This window comes from Salmo salar, chromosome 12, assembly GCF_965601325.2.
Source record: "Salmo salar chromosome 12, fSalSal1, whole genome shotgun sequence".
Lineage (NCBI taxonomy): Eukaryota > Metazoa > Chordata > Actinopteri > Salmoniformes > Salmonidae > Salmo > Salmo salar.
In genome coordinates, this window is record NC_138302.1 from 10,401,817 (window position 1) to 10,425,260 (window position 23,444).

Consider the following 23,444-nt stretch of genomic DNA (forward strand, 5'->3'; position numbering starts at 1 on the left):
ACACACACATTAACACACGTCATGTTACTGACTAACATTCTGCTACAATCAGTGGAAACACACACAGTAACACACGTCATGTTACTGACTAACATTCTGCTACAATCAGTGGAAACACACACAGTAACACACGTCATGTTACTGACTAACATTCTGCTACAATCAGTGGAAACACACACAAGTAACACACGTCATGTTACTGGACTAACATTCTGCTACAATCAGTGGAAACACACACAGTAACACACGTCATGTTACTGACTAACATTCTGCTACAATCAGTGGAAACACACACAGTAACACACGTCATGTTACTGACTAACATTCTGCTACAATCAGTGGAAACACACACAGTAACACACGTCATGTTACTGACTAACATTCTGCTACAATCAGTGGAAACACACACAGTAACACACGTCATGTTACTGACTAACATTCTGCTACAATCAGTGGAAACACACACATTAACACACGTCATGTTACTGACTAACATTCTGCTACAATCAGTGGAAACACACACAGTAACACACGTCATGTTACTGACTAACATTCTGCTACAATCAGTGGAAACACACACAGTAACACACGTCATGTTACTGACTAACATTCTGCTACAATCAGTGGAAACACACACATTAACACACGTCATGTTACTGACTAACATTCTGCTACAATCAGTGGAAACACACACAGTAACACACGTCATGTTACTGACTAACATTCTGCTACAATCAGTGGAAACACACACAGTAACACACGTCATGTTACTGACTAACATTCTGCTACAATCAGTGGAAACACACACAGTAACACACGTCATGTTACTGACTAACATTCTGCTACAATCAGTGGAAACACACACATTAACACACGTCATGTTACTGACTAACATTCTGCTACAATCAGTGGAAACACACACAGTAACACACGTCATGTTACTGACTAACATTCTGCTACAATCAGTGGAAACACACACAGTAACACACGTCATGTTACTGACTAACATTCTGCTACAATCAGTGGAAACACACACAGTAACACACGTCATGTTACTGACTAACATTCTGCTACAATCAGTGGAAACACACACAGTAACACACGTCATGTTACTGACTAACATTCTGCTACAATCAGTGGAAACACACACAGTAACACACGTCATGTTACTGACTAACATTCTGCTACAATCAGTGGAAACACACACAGTAACACACGTCATGTTACTGACTAACATTCTGCTACAATCAGTGGAAACACACACATTAACACACGTCATGTTACTGACTAACATTCTGCTACAATCAGTGGAAACACACACAGTAACACACGTCATGTTACTGACTAACATTCTGCTACAATCAGTGGAAACACACACATTAACACACGTCATGTTACTGACTAACATTCTGCTACAATCAGTGGAAACACACACAGTAACACACGTCATGTTACTGACTAACATTCTGCTACAATCAGTGGAAACACACACAGTAACACACGTCATGTTACTGACTAACATTCTGCTACAATCAGTGGAAACACACACAGTAACACACGTCATGTTACTGACTAACATTCTGCTACAATCAGTGGAAACACACACAGTAACACACGTCATGTTACTGACTAACATTCTGCTACAATCAGTGGAAACACACACAGTAACACACATCATGTTACTGACTAACATTCTGCTACAATCAGTGGAAACACACACAGTAACACACGTCATGTTACTGACTAACATTCTGCTACAATCAGTGTCCCCAACACACACCCCACACTGTCTCCTCACCAGGTTTGTCCCCAACACACACCCCACTCTGTCTCCTCACCAGGTTTGTCCCCAACACACACCCCACACTGTCTCCTCACCAGGTTTGTCCCCAACACACACCCCACTCTGTCTCCTCACCAGGTTTGTCCCCAACACACACCCCACTCTGTCTCCTCACCAGGTTTGTCCCCAACACACACCCCACTCTGTCTCCTCACCAGGTTTGTCCCCAACACACACCCCACTCTGTCTCCTCACCAGGTTTGTCCCCAACACACACCCCACACTGTCTCCTCACCAGGTTTGTCCCCAACACACACCCCACTCTGTCTCCTCACCAGGTTTGTCCCCAACACACACCCCACTCTGTCTCCTCACCAGGTTTGTCCCCAACACACACCCCACTCTGTCTCCTCACCAGGTTTGTCCATGAGTCTCCTCAGCTCCTGCTCTACACTGGGCTGCTGTTCCTCTAAGTCCTGTGTCTTCGCTCTGCACACACACACAAACACACACACACACACGTTAGAGGACAAGGAAATATCTGCTCTGTATATTTTTGTAGTTCTGTGTGTGTGTGTGTGCGGTGTGTGTATGTCTGCGTGTGGTTCTGTGTGTGTGTGTGTGGTGCGGTGTGTGTATGTCTGCGTGTGGTTCTGTGTGTGTGTGTGTGCATGTGGTGCGGTGTGTGTATGTCTGCGTGTGGTTCTGTGTGTGTGTGTGTGTGTGTGTGTGTGGTGCGGTGTGTGTATGTCTGAGTGTGGTTCTGTGTGTGTGTGTGGTGCGGTGTGTGTATGTCCGAGTGTGGTTCTGTGTGTGTGTGGTGCAGTGTGTGTATGTCTGAGTGTGGTTCTGTGTGTGTGTGTGGTGCGGTGTGTGTATGTCTGAGTGTGGTTCTGTGTGTGTGTGGTGCGGTGTGTGTATGTCCGAGTGTGGTTCTGTGTGTGTGTGGTGCAGTGTGTGTATGTCTGAGTGTGGTTCTGTGTGTGTGTGTGGTGCGGTGTGTGTATGTCTGAGTGTGGTTCTGTGTGTGTGTGGTGCGGTGTGTGTATGTCTGAGTGTGGTTCTGTGTGTGTGTGGTGCGGTGTGTGTATGTCTGAGTGTGGTTCTGTGTGTGTGGTGCGGTGTGTGTATGTCTGAGTGTGGTTCTGTGTGTGTGTGGTGCGGTGTGTGTATGTCTGAGTGTGGGTCTGTGTGTGTGTGTGGTGCGGTGTGTGTATGTCTGAGTGTGGTTCTGTGTGTGTGTGAGAGAGACTCACATGTACACCAGTTCAGACTCTCTCCTCATGGACACCTGCTTGTTTCTGATGAGGTTGAACCATTCCACCATCAGGTCATCCATCACCACGTCCTCTTCTCCCTCTGAAACACACACACACACACTTATCAACACAGTGGAATTTAAAAGCAGACTTCAAGATATTAAAGACATACTGACAGAGTTCAAGGTCATGAAACACTAGAGAAATATTAAAGACACTATTTCCCCTCCTCGCCCGCCCTCCTCTCCCATCCTCCTCGCCCTCCCTCCTCTCCCATCCTACTCGCCCGCCCTCCCTCCCTCCTCGCCCGCCTCGCCCTCCCACCCTCCTCGCCCTCCCACCCTCCTCACCCTCCCTCCTCGCCCTCCCACCCTCCTCACCCTCCCTCCCTCCCTCCCTCCTCGCCCGCCCGCCCTCCCTCCCTCCCTCCCTCCCTCCCTCCCTCCCTCCCTCCTTCCTTGCCCGCCCGCCCTCCCTCCTCGCCCGCCCGCCCTCCCTCCCGCCCGCCCTCCCTCCTCGCCCTCCCTCCCTCCTCGCCCTCCCTCCCTCCTCGCCCTCCCTCCCTCCTCGCCCTCCCTCCCTCCACCAGGGCTGTCTTTATTTCCTCCTACCGCCCGTCAATCCCACAGAGACAGGAAGCTATCAGAGACTTCATTAGAGCCAGAAGTGGCGGAAATTCACCAGTCTCTTTTTGGGTCACATCCCCTCAGGTGACACCGACCCCAATCTACACCTCTCCCCTCCTCACTCTCAATCTCCCCCCTCTTCCATCTCTCAATCTCCCCCTCACTCCTCACGCTCAATATCCCCCTCTCCATCCATCTCTCCTCTTCCATCTGTGTGAGTCTTACCCTCTTCATCCCCCTCTCCTCTTCCTCCTCACTCTCCATCGCCCCCCTGTGTGTGAGTTTTACCCTCTTCATCCCTCCCTGCTCCCTCTCTCGTCTTCCTCCTCTTCCTCCCGTCTCCATCTCTACCTCTGTGTGAGTCTTACCCTCTCTCCTCCTCTTCCTCCTGTCTCCATCTCTAACTCTGTGTGAGTCTTACCCTCTTCCTCCTCTTCCTCCCGTCTCCATCTCTACCTCTGTGTGAGTCTTACCTTCTCTCCTCCTCTTCCTCCCGTCTCCATCTCTACCTCTGTGTGAGTCTTACCCTCTTCCTCCTCTTCCTCCCGTCTCCATCTCTACCTCTGTGTGAGTCTTACCCTCTCTCCTCCTCTTCCTCCCGTCTCCATCTCTACCTCTGTGTGAGTCTTACCCTCTTCCTCCTCTTCCTCCCGTCTCCACCTCTACCTCTGTGTGAGTCTTACCCTCTCTCCTCCTCTTCCTCCCGTCTCCATCTCTACCTCTGTGTGAGTCTTACCCTCTCTCCTCCTCTTCCTCCCGTCTCCATCTCTACCTCTGTGTGAGTCTTACCCTCTTCCTCCTCTTCCTCCCGTCTCCATCTCTCCTCTGTGTGAGTCTTACCCTCTTCCTCCTCTTCCTCCCGTCTCCACCTCTACCTCTGTGTGAGTCTTACCCTCTTCCTCCTCTTCCTCCCGTCTCCATCTCTACCTCTGTGTGAGTCTTACCTTCTCTCCTCCTCTTCCTCCTGTCTCCATCTCTACCTCTGTGTGAGTCTTACCCTCTTCCTCCTCTTCCTCCCGTCTCCATCTCTACCTCTGTGTGAGTCTTACCTTCTCTCCTCCTCTTCCTCCCGTCTCCATCTCTACCTCTGTGAGTCTTACCCTCTTCCTCCTCTTCCTCCCGTCTCCACCTCTACCTCTGTGTGAGTCTTACCCTCTCTCCTCCTCTTCCTCCCGTCTCCATCTCTACCTCTGTGTGAGTCTTACCCTCTTCCTCCCGTCTCCATCTCTACCTCTGTGTGAGTCTTACCTTCTTCCTCCTCTTCCTCCCGTCTCCATCTCTCCTCTGTGTGAGTCTTACCCTCTTCCTCCTCTTCCTCCCGTCTCCATCTCTACCTCTGTGTGAGTCTTACCCTCTTCCTCCTCTTCCTCCCGTCTCCATCTCTACCTCTGTGTGAGTCTTACCCTCTTCCTCCTCTTCCTCCCGTCTCCATCTCTACCTCTGTGTGAGTCTTACCTTCTCTCCTCCTCTTCCTCCCGTCTCCATCTCTACCTCTGTGTGAGTCTTACCCTCTTCCTCCTCTTCCTCCCGTCTCCATCTCTACCTCTGTGTGAGTCTTACCCTCTCTCCTCCTCTTCCTCCCGTCTCCATCTCTACCTCTGTGTGAGTCTTACCCTCTTCCTCCTCTTCCTCCCATCTCCATCTCTACCTCTGTGTGAGTCTTACCTTCTCTCCTCCTCTTCCTCCCGTCTCCATCTCTACCTCTGTGTGAGTCTTACCCTCTCTCCTCCTCTTCCTCCCGTCTCCATCTCTACCTCTGTGTGAGTCTTACCCTCTTCCTCCTCTTCCTCCCGTCTCCATCTCTACCTCTGTGTGAGTCTTACCCTCTCTCCTCCTCTTCCTCCCGTCTCCATCTCTACCTCTGTGTGAGTCTTACCCTCTTCCTCCTCTTCCTCCTGTCTCCATCTCTACCTCTGTGTGAGTCTTACCCTCTTCCTCCTCTTCCTCCCGTCTCCACCTCTACCTCTGTGTGAGTCTTACCCTCTCTCCTCCTCTTCCTCCCGTCTCCATCTCTCCTCTGTGTGAGTCTTACCTTCTTCACAGGAGCGTAGTTGTTTCTCCAGGTCCACTCCTTTCCTCTCCAACTCATTAACACTGTCCTCTATCTCCTGAAGCTCTCTGAGGAGCTCTTCCTTCGGGATGTAGTCTGGTTTACCCTGCACACACACATTAATATAAACACAACAAACACACAGGTATGAACATCCCTCACCGCGTCTCCATGTGTTAAACCTACTGGTTTAGGTGTGTTGGTGTCTGTGTTGGGGCCGTTGGCTGTCGTTGAGCTCTTCCCTGTCAGAACGCCTGGTAGAGGAAACACATAGAACACTGTTTTATGGGGAGCAGGGGAAGTGGATTTATGTCTGTCGTGTGTGTGTGTGTGTGTGTGTGTGTGTGTGTGTGTGTGTGTGTGTGTGTGTGTGTGTGTGTGTCTGTCTTACCGCTTGTCCCAGGGCCGGTGTTCAGCGGGCTGGGTGAGGAGGCTTCTGGAGGGCTGGAGGGGGCCAGAGTAGACCCAGCAGGGACTGAAGCCTGGAGGTTTCCTGATCCACCGGCCCGGGGCCGAGACAGGGATTCAGCCTTCTGAATGTCAGGGTGGAGGGGAGAGGAGTCTTTAGGTCCTACAGGCCTGGCGAGAGAGAGGAGGGGAGAGATGGGGGTGGATTAGAGAGAGGAAGAACAGAGGAGGAGAGGAAGAACAGAGGGGAGGAGAGAGAGAGCGAGAGAGAGAGCGAGAGAGAGAGGAGGGAGAGGAAGAACAGATGTAACAAGGTCTGTCTCTTCCTTTCCTCCCTGAATGCAATCTAACCTCTCATTTTCTCACAATTAGTTTTTTCCTTCACCAGTCTCTCACCTTTTGTACGTTCTGAGAGTCTGAGGATCAGTAGGACTGAGAAGGAGGAGGAAGAGGAAGAAGAGGAGGAGGAATGGTCATCTGGGGCCAGGGAGTGGGAGTCTGAGCAGTGACTTCATGTTGCACTAGGGAAGGGCTTTAGCCCCGACACATCGCACATCTGATGTGGGCGAGGAGGGAGGGGAGGGTCTTTGATCTCCGGTGGACCATCAAAACAGAGCGGCATGTACAAACCGCCTGCAGAACGAATGAACGGATGAGGGATGGAAAGATGAACGGATGAATCCACGAGTACAGGTAATATGGCCAAGTGATTTTCCTCACACCCAGGTGACCCGCCTACAGCGGCTGGGACCTCACACCCAGGTGACCCGCCTACAGCGGCTGGGACCTCACACCCCGGTGACCCGCCTACAGCGGCTGGGACCTCACACCCCGGTGACCCGCCTACAGCGGCTGGGACCTCACACCCAGGTGACCCGCCTACAGCGGCTGGGACCTCACACCCAGGTGACCCGCCTACAGCGGCTGGGACCTCACACCCAGGTGACCCGCCTACAGCGGCTGGGACCTCACACCCAGGTGACCCGCCTACAGCGGCTGGGACCTCACACCCAGGTGACCCGCCTACAGCGGCTGGGACCTCACACCCAGGTGACCAGACCTCCCAGATTACTAGTGGACCAGTGACAACACAACTGGAAGTGGGATAGAACCAAGTTGGAATAGAACCAAAGTAGAACAGAATAGGAGTAGGGTAGAACAGTAGTGGAACATAACAGAGTTCTGTAAAGTAGAATAGAGTTCAACAGATTATTTTAGAGTTCTATAAAGTAGAAGTGTTCTACATAGTATTTTAGAGTTCTGTAGAGTAGAATAGAGTTCAGTGACAAGAGAAAATGAGTAGCAGGTGGAATAGAGCACAATTGAAACAGAACATAGTGGAATAGAGACAAGTGGAGCGAAACCAGAGTAGATGTGAATATAAAGTAGAAGAGTAGAATACGGAGTAGAGTAGAATATAGAATAGAATACAGAGTAGAGTAGAATAGAGAATATAGAGTAGAATAGAGCATATAGAGTAGAATAGAGTAGTATAGAGAATATAGAGTAGAATAGAACATAGAGTAGAATAGAGTAGAATAGAGAATATAGAGCAGAACATAAAGAATAGAGTATAGAGTAGAACATAGAATGTAGAGTAGAATACAGATTAAAATAGAGGAAAGTAGAACAGAGTAGAATATAGAGTAGAACATAGAATAGAGTAAAATGTAGAGTAGAATATAGAGTAGGGAAGGTTAGAATATAGAGTAGAGAGAGTATAGAGCAGAATATTGCGTAGAATAGAACATAGAGTAGAGAAGAATAGAATATAGGGTAGAATAGAGTAGAAAATAGAATGTAGAGTAGAACACAGAGTAGAGTAGAATATAGAGTAGAATAGAGTAGAATATAGAGTAGAACAGAGTAGAATATAGAGCAGAACATTGAATAGAATGTAGAGTAGAATATAGAGTATAGAGTACAATATAGAGTAGGACATAGAGTCAAATATTGAGTAGAATGTAGAGTAGAGTAGAATATAGAGTAGGGAAGGTTAGAGTAGAGTAGAATGTAGAATGTAGAGTAGAATATAGAGTAGAGTAGAATGTAGAGTAGAACAGAGTAGAACGTAGAGTAGAATGTAGAGTACAGAATAAAATATAGAGTAGAGTAGAATATAGAGTAGGACACAGTAGAGTAGAATGTAGAGTAGAATATAGAGTAGAGTAGAATGTAGAGTAGAATATAGAGTAGGGAAGGTTCGAGTAGAGTAGAACGTAGAGTAGAATATAGATTAGAGTAGAACATAGAGTAGAAAAGAGTACAGAGTAGAACATAGAGTAGAATATAGAGTAGAGCAGAACATAGAGCAGAGTAGAATATAGAGTAGAATGTAGAGCAGAACATAGAGTAGAATGTAGATTAGAATATAGAGTACAGAGTAGAATATAGAGTAGGACAGAGTAGAATATAGAGTAGAGTAGAATGTAGAGTAGAATGTAGAGTAGAACAGAGTAGAACGTAGAATAGAATATAGAGTACAGAGTAAAATATAGAGTAAAGTATCGAGTAGGACATAGAGTAGAATATAGATTAGAATATAGAGTACAGAGCTGAATATAGAGTAGGACAGAGTAGAATATAGAGTAGAGTAGAATGTCGAGTAGAATGTAGAGTAGAACAGAGTAGAACGTAGAATAGAATATAGAGTACAGAGTAAAATATAGAGTAGAGTAGGACAGAGTAGGGAAGGTTAGAGTAGAGTAGAATGTAGAGTAGAATATAGATTAGAGTAGAACATAGAGTAGAAAAGAGTACAACAGAGTAGAACAGAACATAGAGCACAACAGAGCAGAACAGAGCAGAGTAGAATGTATAGTAGATTATAGAGTAGATTAGAATATAGAGTAGAGTAGAATATAGAGTAGAACGTAGAATATAAAGTAGAGTAGAATGTAGAGTAGAAAAGACTACAACAGAGTAGAACATAGAGTAGAACAGAGTAGAATATAGAGTAGAGCAGAACATAGAGCACAACAGAGTAGAATACAGAGTAGATTACAGAGTAGAGTAGAATATAGAGTAGAGTAGAATAGAACAGAGTAGAATATAGAGTAGAATAGAATGTAGAGTAGGATGTAGAGTAGAATCTAGAATGTAGAGTAGAATATAGAGTAGAGTAGAATATAGAGTAGAACAGAATGTAGAGTAGAACAGAATGTAGAGTGTAGAATAGAATATAGAGTAAAATATAGAGTAGAGTAGAATATCGAGTAGGACATAGAGTAGAATGTAGAGTAGGGAAGGTTAGAGTAGAGTAGAATGTAGAGTAGAGTAGAATATAGATTAGAGTAGAACATAGAGTAGAAAAGAGTAGAACAGAACATAGAGCACAACAGAGCAGAACATAGAGCAGAGTAGAATGTAGAGTAGAATAGAATGTAGAGTAGAATATAGAGTAGAACGAAGAATATAAAGTAGAGTAGAATGTAGAGTAGAAAAGACTACAACAGAGTAGAACATAGAGTAGAACAGAGTAGAATATAGAGTAGAGCAGAACATAGAGCACAACAGAGTAGAATACAGAGTAGATTACAGAGTAGATTAGAATATAGAGTAGAGTAGAATAGAACAGAGTAGAATATAGAGTACAATAGAATGTAGAGTAGGACATAGTGTAGAATGTAGAGTAGAATGTAGAGTAGAATAGAACAGACTAGAATGTAGAGTAGAATACAGAGTAGAATACAGAGTAGAATACAGAGTAGAATAGAATAGAGTAGAATGTAGAGTAGAACGTAGAGTAGAACGTAGAGTAGAACGTAGAGTAGAACAGACTATAGAGTAGAATAGAGTAGAATGTAGAGTAGAATACAGAGTAGAATGTAGAGTAGAATAGAATACAGAGTAGAATGTAGAATGTAGAGTAGAATATAGAGTAGAATATAGAGTAGAATATACACTATACTTACTTGGAGGCAGGTTTGAGTCTGGACCGCCAGTCAGCAGGAGAGCTGCTGTTGTCTGCTGTTGCTAAAGAGAGACATGACAAAATACAGACCCCAAAAACATTACATCAACCATAATAGCCACAGATAATTACCACTGAAAAGTGAAATCAGTGAAATGTGGATAACCAACTAGACAGACAGGGCAAATGGTGCTCACCCATAGTGTTGCTGGGAGAAGCAGCTCCGGGTGCCTTATCTAGGGGTTTGTTCCACAGGCCTGTTCTGCTGGCTGGGGTCGGGGTGGAGGTGTTTGTGTTGGGAGTGAGGGGGGCGAGGAGAGAAGGGTCTGCTTTTAGCTTAACTCTGCCCCCAGTCTCCTTTTTAGGAGTCTCTGTCTCTTTCTTAGGTGTTTCAGCAGGGGTAGGTCTGAGAGAGGGAGATCTGGGGGTCAAGGGGAGACACAGACAGGCCTTTCAACATCTTACAGACTCAAATAGTATTTCCTCAATTCCTCACATCTTAATTAACGCCTTGCTTCCTTCTCATACGCATTGGAAGAGAAGGTCCCTCCCCTCTGATCTGAAAAGGAGACAAGGTAAGAGGATGCAAGGAAAGATGAATTGAGGAAGGGCCATTGACGGCAACTGTATGATTGAAGTGCTATTCCCCTATTTTACCAGAAGAGGTCGGGCTCTATTTTTTTTTATTTAACCTTTAACTTCTCTAGGGTAGGGGGCAGTATTTTCACAGCCGGATGAAAAACGTACCCAAATTAAACGGCCTACTATTCGGGCACAGGAACTAGAATATGCATATTATTAGTAGATTTGGATAGAAAACACTCTGAAGTTTCTAAAACTGTTTGAATGATGTCAGAGTATAACAGAACCCATATGGCAGGCAAAAACCTGAGAAAAATCTAACCAGGAAGTGGGAAATCTGGTGCTTGTAGTCTTTTCAAGTCATTGCCTATCCAACACACAGTGATTTAGGGTTCATTTTGCACTTCCTAAGGCTTCCACTAGATGCCAACAGTCTTTAGAACCTAGTTTCAGGCTTTTGCAGTGAACAGAGAGCGAACAAAGGAAGTTGGTGACTCAGGAAAGGACATGAGTTCATTGGCGCGCATTCACGTGAGGAGGTAGCTGTGTTCCGTAACGTTTTTCAAGACATTGGAATCGTCAGGTTGGAATATTATTGAAGTTCTAATGTTAGGGATAGGGAGCAGTATTTTCATGGCCGGATAAAAAACATACCCGATTTAATCTGGTTACTACTCCTGCCCAGAAACTAGAATATGCATATAATTAGTAGATTTGGATAGAAAACACTCTAAAGTTTCTAAAACTGTTTGAATGGTGTCTGTGAGTATAACAGAACTCATATGGCAGGCCAAAACCTGAGAAGATTCTATACAGGAAGTGCCCTGTCTGACCATTTCTTGTCCTGTAGCCTCTCTATCAAAAATACAGCATCTCTGCTGTAACGTGACATTTTCTAAGGCTTCCATTGGCTCTAGGAAGGCGCCAGAAAGTGGAATGATAGCTCTGCAGTCTCTGGGCGAAAAACAGCAGGGGTTTTTGTGAGTGGTCCTTCTGGGAACAATGACACTGAGGCGCTCGTGCACAAGATTTTTTTCTTTCACTGTTTGAACGGATACAATGTCTCCCGGTTGGAATATTATCGCTATTTTACGAGAAAAATCGCATAAAAATTTATTTTAAACAGCGTTTGACATGCTTCGAAGTACGGTTATGGAATATTTTGACATTTTTTGTCACGAAACGCGCCGGCGCTTCACCGTTCGGATAGTTAACTGAACGCACGAACAAAACGGAGCTATTTCAATATAACTATGGATTATTTCGAACCAGAACAACATTTGTTGTTGAAGTAGAAGTCCTGGGAGTGCATTCTGACGAAGAACAGCAAAGGTAATCCAATTTTTCTTATAGTAAATCTGAGTTTGGTGAGTGCCAAACTTGGTGGGTGTCGTGATGGCCGGGCTATGTACTCAGAATATTGCAAAATGTGCTTTCACCGAAAAGCTATTTTAAAATCGGACACCGCGATTGCATAAAGGAGTTCTGTATCTATAATTCTTTAAATAATTGTTATGTTTTTTTGTCAACGTTTATCGTGAGTAATTTAGTAAATTCACCGGAAGTTTTCGGTGGGTATGCTAGTTCTGAGCATCACATGCTAATGTAAAAAGCTGGTTTTTGATATAAATATGAACTTGATTGAACAAAACATGCATGTATTGTATAACATAATGTCCTAGGAGTGTCATCTGATGAAGATCATCAAAGGTTAGTGCTGCATTTAGCTGTGGTTTTGGTTTTTGTGACATATATGCTTGCTTTGAAAATGGCTGTGTGATTATTTTTGGGAGGGTACTCTCCTGACATAATCTAATGTTTTGCTTTCGCTGTGAAGCCTTTTTGAAAGTGGACAGTGTGGTTAGATTAACGAGAGTCTTATCTTTAAAATGGTGTAAAATAGTCATATGTTTGAGAAATTGAAGTTATAGCATTTTTTAGGTGTTTGTATTTCGCGCCACGCTACACTATTGGATATTGGTGAGGCGTTCCGCTGGCGGAACATCTGTCCCTAACAGGTTCTAAGTTAAAAAGGCCCTAAAGGTTGATGCTATACAACGTTTGACATGTTTCAATGAACGTAAATATAACTTTTTTTGACTTTTCGTGGTGACATTTTGGCCGCGCTTCCTACATTTGGAGTAGCTTACTGAACGCGCAAACAACAAGGAGGTATTTGGACATAAATTATGGACTTTATCGAACAAAACAACATTTATTGTGGACCTGGGATTCCTGGAAGTGCCTTCTGATGAAGATCATCAAAGGTAAGTGAATATTTCTAATGCTATTTATGAATTTAGATGACTCCAAAATGGCGGGTATCTGTATTGCCTAGTGTATGTTTCTGAGCACCGTACTTAGATTATTGCAAAGTGTGCTTTCCCCGTGAAGCTTTTTTGAAATCTGTCACAGCGGTTGCATAAAGGAGATGGTTCTTAAATTCTTTGAATAACAGTTTAATATTTTATCAACGTTTATGATGAGTATTTTTGTAAATTGTTGTGCTGATTCACTGGCAGTATTGGAGGCAAAAATATTTTCTGAACATCACGCGCCAATGTAAAATGCTGTTTTTGGATATAAATATGAACTTTATCGAACAAAACATACATGTATTGTCTAACATTGAGTCCTAGGAGTGTCATCTGATGAAGATCGTCAAAGGTTAGTGCTTAATTTTAGCTGAATTTCTGGCATTTGTGACCCCTCTCCTGCTTGGAAAATGGCGGTGTGGTTTTTCTTGTGTTGTACCTGTCCTAACATAATCTAACTTTATGCTTTCGCCGTAAAGCCTTTTTGAAATCGGACAATGTGGTTACATTAAGGAGAAGTGTACCTTTAAAATGGTGTAAAATAGTCGTATGTTTGACTTTGAATTATGACATTGTTGTTTTTGAATTTGGCGCTCTGATTTTTCACTGGCTGTTGAATCGTGTGTTCCGTAGGTAGCATCCCATCTGCCCGAGAGAGGTTAACTAGGCAAGTCAGTTAAGAACAAATTCTTATTTACAATGACGGCCGACACTGGGCTATAGCGCGGCGCACTATAGGACTCCCAATCAAGGCCGGTTGTGATACAGCCTGGAATCGAACTAGGGTCTGTAGTGATGCAGTGCCTTAGACCGCTGCGCCAACACTGTCTAATACAACATTTCCAAAACAAAAGGGGTGGTCGTTTTGGTTTTTTGCCCTAACATCAGTGCTTAATTTGAGCTGGATCCTATTTGAGCTGGATCCTATTTGCCCGGATATGGCAACTCTCGCGGCATGACTCATTCATTATTTCACTGTTCGCACTGTAGACATTCTAATGAAAGCGATCGGAGATAAATCAAGTTGACTTGGGAAGATCTGTTGTGGGAGGTTTTGAAAACTAAAAAAGGTAGGATTTATATTTTTCCTTTACAAACTTGTTGTGTACTGTGAAGTTAAGGTGAATGTGCTTCATATTATAACATATGGAGGCCTATATATCCTCATATGTGTGTTCTGCTGTAGCCTACATTCATTTATTTTATTTGAAGTTATATTCTGATATTGTGATATTTGTTCTACTGTTACATTGATGTCGAGAAAATGATCTGAAATCTGGGTCTGCATATGGCCGGTGTTCTGCAGTGACTTCTAAAATGCTTTGAATGAACCAGTACCTTGGAGAGCGCTGTCCAGTTCACCACCAGAGACAGTAGTCTACTTGGAGAGCGCTGTCCGTTTCACCACCAGAGACAGTAGTCTACTTGGAGAGCGCTGTCCGTTTCACCACCAGAGACAGCAGTCTACTTGGAGAGCGCTGTCCGTTTCACCACCAGAGACAGTAGTCTACTTGGAGAGCGCTGTCCGTTTCACCACCAGAGACAGTAGTCTACTTGGAGAGCGCTGTCCGTTTCACCACCAGAGACAGCAGTCTACTTGGAGAGCGCTGTCCGTTTCACCACCAGAGACAATAGTCTACTTGGCTCTTTACTCCATCTGCTGCGCTGCTACGTTCTGTTCGACACTTTTTTTCCCACAGTGTGTTCCGGTACCTCAGAACCCCCCGTTTTCACGCTCACTATGTGTTCCGGTACCTCAGAGCCCCCCGGTAACCCCCCGTTTTCACGCTCACTATGTGTTCCGGTACCTCAGAGCCCCCCGGTAACCCCCCGTTTTCACGCTCACTATGTGTTCCGGGACTTCCCGATCTACAAATGAAGCACCGCCTAACACTGCACAGCTGACTCAAATGATCAAAGCCTGATGATTAGTTGATTATTTGAATCAGCTGTGCAGCGCTACGGCAAAAACCAAAAACGTGCACCCCTTTGGGGTCCTGAGGAGAGAGTTGAGTTCTGAGAATGTCTGAGATGTCTCACCTGTTCTCAGTCTTCTTCAGTCCTACAGGGGGCCAGGGAGGAATTGAAGCACCAGCTGTGGTGTTGTTGTTCTCTGTTAGTTTCTTAGTGATGACAGCACCAGCTGTGGTGTTGTTGTTCTCTGTTAGTTTCTTAGTGATGACAGCACCAGCTGTGGTGTTGTTGTTCTCTGTTAGTTTCTTAGTGATGACAGCACCAGCTGTGGTGTTGTTGCTCTCTGTTAGTTTCTTAGTGATGACAGCACCAGCTGTTGTTGTGGTGTTGTTGCTCTCTGTTAGTTTCTTAGTGATGACAGCACCAGCTGTTGTTGTGTTGTTGTTCTCTGTTAGTTTCTTAGTGATGACAGCACCAGCTGTTGTTGTGGTGTTGTTCTCTGTTAGTTTCTTAGTGATGACAGCACCAGCTGTTGTTGTGGTGTTGTTGCTCTCTGTTAGTTTCTTAGTGATGACAGCACCAGCTGTTGTTGTGTTGTTGTTCTCTGTTAGTTTCTTAGTGATGACAGCACCAGCTGTTGTTGTGGTGTTGTTGTTCTCTGTTAGTTTCTTAGTGATGACAGCACCAGCTGTTGTTGTGGTGTTGTTGTTCTCTGTTAGTTTCTTAGTGATGACAGCACCAGCTGTTGTTGTGGTGTTGTTCTCTGTTAGTTTCTTAGTGATGACAGCACCAGCTGTTGTTGTTGTGTTGTTGTTCTCTGTTAGTTTCTTAGTGATGACAGCACCAGCTGTTGTTGTTGTGTTGTTGTTCTCTGTTAGTTTCTTAGTGATGACAGCACCAGCTGTTGTTGTGGTGTTGTTGCTCTCTGTTAGTTTCTTAGTGATGACAGCACCAGCTGTTGTTGTGGTGTTGTTGCTCTCTGTTAGTTTCTTAGTGATGACAGCACCAGCTGTTGTTGTGGTGTTGTTGCTCTCTGTTAGTTTCTTAGTGATGACAGCACCAGCTGTTGTTGTGGTGTTGTTGTTCTCTGTTAGTTTCTTAGTGATGACAGCACCAGCTGTTGTTGTGGTGTTGTTGTTCTCTGTTAGTTTCTTAGTGATGACAGCACCAGCTGTTGTTGTGGTGTTGTTGTTCTCTGTTAGTTTCTTAGTGATGACAGCACCAGCTGTTGTTGTGGTGTTGTTGTTCTCTGTTAGTTTCTTAGTGATGACAGCACCAGCTGTTGTTGTGGTGTTGTTCTCTGTTAGTTTCTTAGTGATGACAGCACCAGCTGTTGTTGTGGTGTTGTTCTCTGTTAGTTTCTTAGTGATGACAGCACCAGCTGTTGTTGTGGTGTTGTTCTCTGTTAGTTTCTTAGTGATGACAGCACCAGCTGTTGTTGTGGTGTTGTTCTCTGTTAGTTTCTTAGTGATGACAGCACCAGCTGTTGTTGTGGTGTTGTTCTCTGTTAGTTTCTTAGTGATGACAGCAGCAGCCTGGGTCTTGGTACTGCAGTCTTCTTTAGATGGAGAGGCTTTCACATCACTATCCATCTTGAAGACAACTCTACCTCTACCCTGAACCACGTCCCTGTCCCCACCTGTACCCCCACCTACCACCACATTCACACCCTTATCCCCACCCCAACCTGAACCCCCTCCCTTGCCCCCTACCCCACCCAAACTCACTACCACACTCACACCCTGGCCAACCCCCACTACTGTCCCCTGCGAGCCGGCATTCGGGACTCTATTTGTGGGTAGACTCTGTGCCGGTCCCTGAGTCTGGGTCTTGCCCTGGTTCTCCTGCCCAGTGGGGGTGTTCCCAGATTGGAAGAACTGGAGCCGGGCCTGCTGGGTCTTGGATGCTGTGGGAGTGGTGGCGCTAGTTGTAGTGTTGAAGCTCCGTGGGACTGCGGTGGGTCCAGAGGCTGCAGGGCTCACTATGCCCAGGGAGGAGAGCCCCGGGCTGGGCCGCAAGGAGGCGGCAGAGGTGGTGGTGGTTTTGGAGCTCAGCCAGCTAGGGCCAAATTTGGAGGGGGTACTAGTGGGTGTCAGAGCTGGGGTGGATTTTGAGGGGTCTGTGTATTTGGGTCCGGGGGTATTCTTGGAGAGGTCTGAGAGAGGGGTGGTCTTGACAGTGGGAGGAGGGTGAGAGGTATATTTGGGTCCGGGGGTATTCTTGGAGAGGTCTGAGAGAGGGGTGGTCTTGACAGTGGGAGGAATGTGAGAGGTATATTTGGGTCCGGGGGTATTCTTGGAGAGGTCTGAGAGAGGGGTGGTCTTGACAGTGGGAGGAATGTGAGAGGTATATTTGGGTCCGGGGGTATTCTTGGAGAGGTCTGAGAGAGGGGTGGTCTTGACATTGGGAGGAATGTGAGAGGTATATTTGGGTCCGGGGGTATTCTTGGAGAGGTCTGAGAGAGGGGTGGTCTTGACAGTGGGAGGAGGGTGAGGGGTGTATTTGGAGGCAGCAAGGGTAGTAGGGTTGTTTTTGGGCAGGTCTCGGAGAGGGGTGTGTGTTGGCAGCGCCCCCTGGGGGTGGTGGTGGGAGGTACAGATGAAGGAGCCTGGTGTTGGTCCAGGTTTACAGTTACCAGACAGTAGAGTGGTGGAACACTCACTACACCTGGAGAACACAGGAACAGACATGACATAGAACACCACCTATATATGGAGAACACAGGAACAGACATGACATAGAACACCACCTATATATGGAGAACATCGGAACAGACATGACATAGAACACCACCTATATATGGAGAACACGGGAACAGACATGACATAGAAACCAACCTATATATGGAGACCACAGAAGACCAGTGGTAGAAACAATATTGTGTCTGGCTGTCTGCACATCTGTCAACCAACCAAATCTCTGTCTCCACCTGTCCGTGTATAGACTGATACATGTTACAGTAATGAACGTAGTGTGAAGTACAGCTGTCTACCATGGTACAGCTCCATAGAGTTAACCCTTTCAATAGGTGACTGGTATAATAACACATGGTACAGCTCCATATACAGATGAAGTCGGAAGTTTACATACAGTCAATTAGTATTCGGTAGCATTGCCTTTAAATTGTTTAACTTGGGTCAAACATTTTGGGTAGCCTTCCACTAGCTTCCCACAATAAGTTGGGTGAATTTTGGCCCATTCCTCCGGACAGAGCTGGTGTAACTGAGTCAGGTTTGTAGGCCTCCTTGCTCGCACACGCTTTTTCAGTTCTGCCCACAAATGTTCTATAGGATTGAGGTCAGGGCTTTGTGATGGCCACTCCAATACCTTGACTTTGTTGTCCTTAAGCCATTTTGCCACAACTTTGGAAGTATGCTTGGGGTCATTGCTCATTTGGAAGACCCATTTGTGACCAAGCTTTAACTTCCTGACTGATGTCTTGAGATGTTGCTTCAATATAGCCACATAATTTTCCTGCCCACACAACATGATGCTGCCACCCCCGTGCTTCACGGTTGGGATGGTGTTCTTCGGCTTGCAAGCCTCCCCCTTTTTCCTCCAAACATAACAATGGTCATTATGGCCAAACAGTTCTATTTTTGTTTCATCAGACCAGAGGACATTTCTCCAAAAAGCCAGACTATGGTTGTGCAGTTGCAAACCATAGTCTGGCTTTTCTATGGTGGTTTTGGAGCAGTGGCTTCTTCCTTGCTGAGCGGCCTTTCAGGTTATGTCGATAAAGGACTCGTTTTACTCTGGATATAGATACTTTCGTACACGTTTCCTCCAGCATCTTCACAAGGTCCTTTGCTGTTGTTCTGGGATTGATTTGCACTTTTCGCACCAAAGTACGTTCATCTCTAGGAGACAGAACGCGTCTCCTTCCTGAGCGGTATGACGGCTGCGTGGTCCCATGGTGTTTATACTTGCATACTATTGTTTGTACAGATGAACATGGTACCTTCAGGTGTTTGGAAATTGCTCCCAAGGATGAACCAGATTTGTGGAGGTCTACAATTTCTTTTCTGAGGTCTTGGCTGATTTTAGATTTTCCTATGATGTCAAGCAAAGAGGCACCAAGTTTGAAGGTAGGCCTTGAAATACATCCACAGGTACACAGCCTACCACAGCCTATCAGAAGCTTCTAAAGCCATGACATCATTTTCTGGAATTTTCCAAGCTGTTTAAAGTCACAGTCAACATAGTGTATGTAAACTTCTGACCCACTGGAATTGTGATACAGTGAATTATAAATGAAATAATCTGTCTGTAAACAATTGTTGGAAAAATTACTTGTGTCATGCACAAAGTAGATGTCCTCAGTGACTTGCCAAAACTATAGTTTGTAAACAAGAAATTTGTGGACTGGTTGAAAAACAAGTTTTAATGACTCCAACCTAAGTGCATGTAAACTTCCCGACTTCAACTGTAGTTAACCCTTTCAATAGGTGACTGGTATAATAACACATGGTACAGCTCCATAGAGTTAACCCTTTCAATAGGTGACTGGTATAATAACACATGGTACAGCTCCATAGAGTTAACCCTTTCAATAGGTGACTGGTATAATAACACATGGTACAGCTCCATAGAGTTAACCCTTTCAATAGGTGACTGGTATAATAACACATGGTACAGCTCCATAGAGTTAACCCTTTCAATAGGTGACTGGTATAATAACATGGTGGAGTCATTAACATGGTCAAGTCTTACCTGGCACAGCTCCTGTGATACAGCCTCCCATCCACTAGGTGTCTCTGGACCAGATGAACGTGTTTATTACACACGGAACACTTACTGCTCAGAGTCCCCGTCTTATTGGAGCGGTCCGACAACACATCCTTCTGGGGGGGAGAGATTAGCCTTCTGTTAGTTACAACAGACAGTATTTAACCTAGTAACCTAGGGGTTATTGGAGGGACTACAGGCAGGAGTATTAGGGTCCCCTAGGGGTTATTGGAGGGACTACAGGCAGGAGTATTAGGGTCCCCTAGGGGTTATTGGAGGGACTACAGGCAGGAGTATTAGGGTCCCCTAGGGGTTATTGGAGGGACTACAGGCAGGAGTATTAGGGTCCCCTAGGGGTTATTGGAGGGACTACAGTGGGTCCGTGAAACAATTATTATTTTTATTTCAAATCGCTAGAAACAAAACAGAAAACAAAACATTTTGAATTACAAACCTACACTAGAAAATAGGAGAATCTTATTGTATTCCTCCTCGTTATATGGAGCTAAATATCTGACATAGGCTTTGACAAAGCACCTGTTCATAGCCTACCAGTCTCAACAACACTCACTGGACTATCTGACATAGACTGGCAATACAATCAAATCAAAGTGTATTGGTCACGTGCACAAGGTACAGTGAAACGCTTGCTTTGCTATTAACTCTTCAACAATGCACTACAACATCAATATCCATCAACAATCAACAACTAGTAATAATAATTAGCTTGTTAATACGACCAATCAGGCTAGTTACAACTGGGGCCGGAGTGAAACCCCACAGGAGGGCATCTCTCCAGGAACAGGGTTGGCCAACCCTGGAGAAGAGTATTTAAAGGAGATCCTTACCTGTGCTGCCCTGTCTGGTCTGGTTGAGGCTTTGGGTGAGGAGGAGGGGGGAGGGCGGTTCTCAGTAGTGGATTTAGAGGGGGGAGAGGCGGGGAAGACCTTGGAGACAACTGCTTGGTTCTTTTTCCCAGAAGGCCCCTCTTCTGTGGATGCCTCCGCTGGACGCTTTATCCCCGCCATGCCGCCAACTACACACACACACACACACACTACTTGATCACAAAGTTCATCACAGTATGTGTGTGCCCATATCGTGTGAGCAGCGTGTGGGCAGCGTGTCAGTATCGTGTGGGCAGCGTGTCAGTATCGTGTGGGCAGCGTGTCAGTATCGTGTTGGCAGCGTGTCAGTATCGTGTGGGCAGCGTGTGGGCAGCGTGTCAGTATCGTGTGGGCAGCGTGTCAGTATCGTGTGGGCAGCGTGTCAGTATCGTGTGGGCAGCGTGTCAGTATCGTGTGGGCAGCGTGTCAGTATCGTGTGGGCAGCGTGTCAGTATCGTGTGGGCAGCGTGTCAGTATCATGTGGGCAACGTGTCAGTATCATGTGGGCAACGTGTCAGTATCATGTGGGCAACGTGTCAGTATCATGTGGGCAGCGTGTGGACAGAATGTGGGCAGCGTGTGGACAGAATGTGGGCAGCGTGTGGACAGCGTGAGTATCATGTGGGCAGCGTGAGTATCATGTGGGCAGCGTGAGTATCATGTGGGCAGCATGAGTATCATGTGGGCAGCGTGTGGGCAGCGTGTCAGTAGCATGTGGGCAGCGTGTCAGTATTATGTGGGCAGCTCGTGAGTATCATGTGGGCAACCTGTTGGCAGCGTGTGGGTATCATGTGGGCAGCATGTGAGTATCATGTGGGCAGCATGTTGGCAGCGGGTGGGTATCATGTGGGCAGCATGTTGGCAGCGGGTGGGTATCATGTGGGCAGCGTGTTGGCAGCGGGTGGGTATCATGTGGGCAGCATGTGAGTATCATGTGGGCAGCATGTTGGCAGCGTGTTGGCAGCGGGTGGGTATCATGTGGGCAGCGTGTTGGCAGCATGTGGGCAGCATGTCATGTGTATGTATGCTTGCACATGTTTACTCAATATGTATGTATGTATGTATGTATGTATGTATGTATGTGTACTACTCACTAGGTGATTTGCCATGGAAGTGGTTGTAGTATTGTGAGACATATGTCAGAATACTGAGTCTGTCTGGTATCTTCAGGGCCACCATGTCCTCAGCATCTAACAGAGCTGGGATCCCCAACTCATCCTCCGCTACCCGGAACGCCTGGGAGCACACAGATACATTGAAGGCTGGAACACACAGATACATAGACGGCTGGAACCCACAGATACATAGACGGCTGGAACCCACAGATACATAGACGGCTGGAACCCACAGATACATAGACGGCTGGAACCCACAGATACATAGAAGGCTGGAACCCACAGATACATAGAAGGCTGGAACCCACAGATACATACCACAGATACATAGAAGGCTGGAACCCACAGATACATAGAAGGCTGGAACCCACAGATACATAGAAGGCTGGAACCCACAGATACATAGAAGGCTGGAACCCACAGATACATAGAAGGCTGTACACCTGGGAACAAAGAGATATCAAGAAGGTTGGAATGCCTGGGAGCACAGAACAAGAAGGCACGACAACGTCTCTTCCCCCTCAGCAGGCTGAAAAGATTTGGCATGGGTCTTCAGATCCTCAAAAAGTTCTACAGCTGCACCGCTGAGAGCATCTTGCCGTGCTGCCAACTGCTTGGAATCCGTCCACAAGGCGCAACAGAGGGTAGTGTGTACGGCCCAGTACATCACTGGGGCGAGCTTCCTGCCATCCAGGACCTCAATACCAGGCGGTGTCAGAAGGCCCTAAAAATTGTCAGACTAAAGTAGAGGTCGACCGATTAATCGGAATGGCCAATTAATTAGGGCCGATTTCAAGTTTTCATAACAATCGGTAATTGGTATATTTGCGAAAAAAGCACTGTCGTTGCACCAATGTACCTAACCATAAACATCAATGCCTTTCTTTAAAATCAATACACAAGTATATATTTTTAAACCTGCATATTTAGTTAATATTGCCTGCTAACATGAAATTGTGTCACATCTCTAGAGTTCATTGCACGCAGAGTCAGGGTATATGCAACCGTTTGGGCCGCCTGGCTCGTTGCGAACTAATTTGCCAGAATTTTACGTAATTACGACATAACATTGAAGGTTGTGCAATGTAACAGGAATATTTAGACTTAGGGATGCCACCCGTTAGATAAAATACGGAACGGTTCCGTATTTCACTGAAAGAAAAAAACGTTTTGTTTTCGAGATGATAGTTTCCGGATTCGACCATATTAATGACCTAAGGCTCGTATTTCTGTGCTATTATGTTATAATTAAGTCTATGATTTGATAGAGCAGTCTGACTGAGTGGTGGTAGGCAGCAGCAGGCTCGTAAGCATTCATTCAAACAGCACTTTATTGCGTTTTGCCAGCAGCCCTTCGCTGTGCTTCAAGCATTGCGCTGTTTATGACTTCAAGCCGGGTGGGTATAATTTGTGAAATGTTCCAACAGGAATCTATTCCAAAAACTTCGTAAATAACAAGGTTGCCAAAAAACAAAGCATACAAATTTGCATAGAGGCAGAATAAGATACCGGGTAGGGAGTGGTCTATTTCATTGCGTTTTTCACTCATCACGTTTATTCCGAAAAATGTCTGTCCTCACTCTGGTTGCCTATGGACAAACATTAAGAACAAGCTACGTGGTGAGTTGATGCCTATTCGGCAGCTAGTTAGCTAGGTTTGTATGTGTTGCTACTTTGTATGCAACACATTTGTATTCTCATTCCAACACTCCCATTGGTCTATAGAGGCAGAGACTCAGAGACAAAGTGTTATTCTCATTCCAACACTCCCATTGGTCTATAGAGGCAGAGACTCAGAGACAAAGTGTTGTTCTCATTCCAACACTCCCATTGGTCTATAGAGGCAGAGACTCAGAGACAAAGT

At 45.7% G+C, this 23,444-nt stretch overlaps 1 protein-coding gene across 2 annotated transcripts in view; it reads right to left on the reverse strand.

Moving 5' to 3' along the window:
• The window catches only part of LOC106564136 (uncharacterized), a 54,435-nt gene that overhangs the window by 22,830 nt on the left and 8,161 nt on the right, over positions 1 to 23,444 (reverse strand). For both annotated transcript variants that reach the window (XM_082958560.1, XM_082958559.1), the window contains 11 exons: positions 21,560 to 21,701; positions 20,427 to 20,614; positions 19,564 to 19,694; positions 14,977 to 17,517; positions 10,237 to 10,460; positions 10,041 to 10,101; positions 6,110 to 6,297; positions 5,905 to 5,972; positions 5,701 to 5,824; positions 3,040 to 3,142; positions 2,199 to 2,272 (listed from right to left, as the gene is read on the reverse strand). In XM_082958560.1, the coding sequence (XP_082814686.1) occupies positions 2,199 to 2,272; positions 3,040 to 3,142; positions 5,701 to 5,824; positions 5,905 to 5,972; positions 6,110 to 6,297; positions 10,041 to 10,101; positions 10,237 to 10,460; positions 14,977 to 17,517; positions 19,564 to 19,694; positions 20,427 to 20,614; positions 21,560 to 21,644 (3,787 nt within the window). In that variant the 5' untranslated portion in view covers positions 21,645 to 21,701. The remainder of the gene's footprint in view (positions 1 to 2,198; positions 2,273 to 3,039; positions 3,143 to 5,700; positions 5,825 to 5,904; positions 5,973 to 6,109; positions 6,298 to 10,040; positions 10,102 to 10,236; positions 10,461 to 14,976; positions 17,518 to 19,563; positions 19,695 to 20,426; positions 20,615 to 21,559; positions 21,702 to 23,444) is intronic.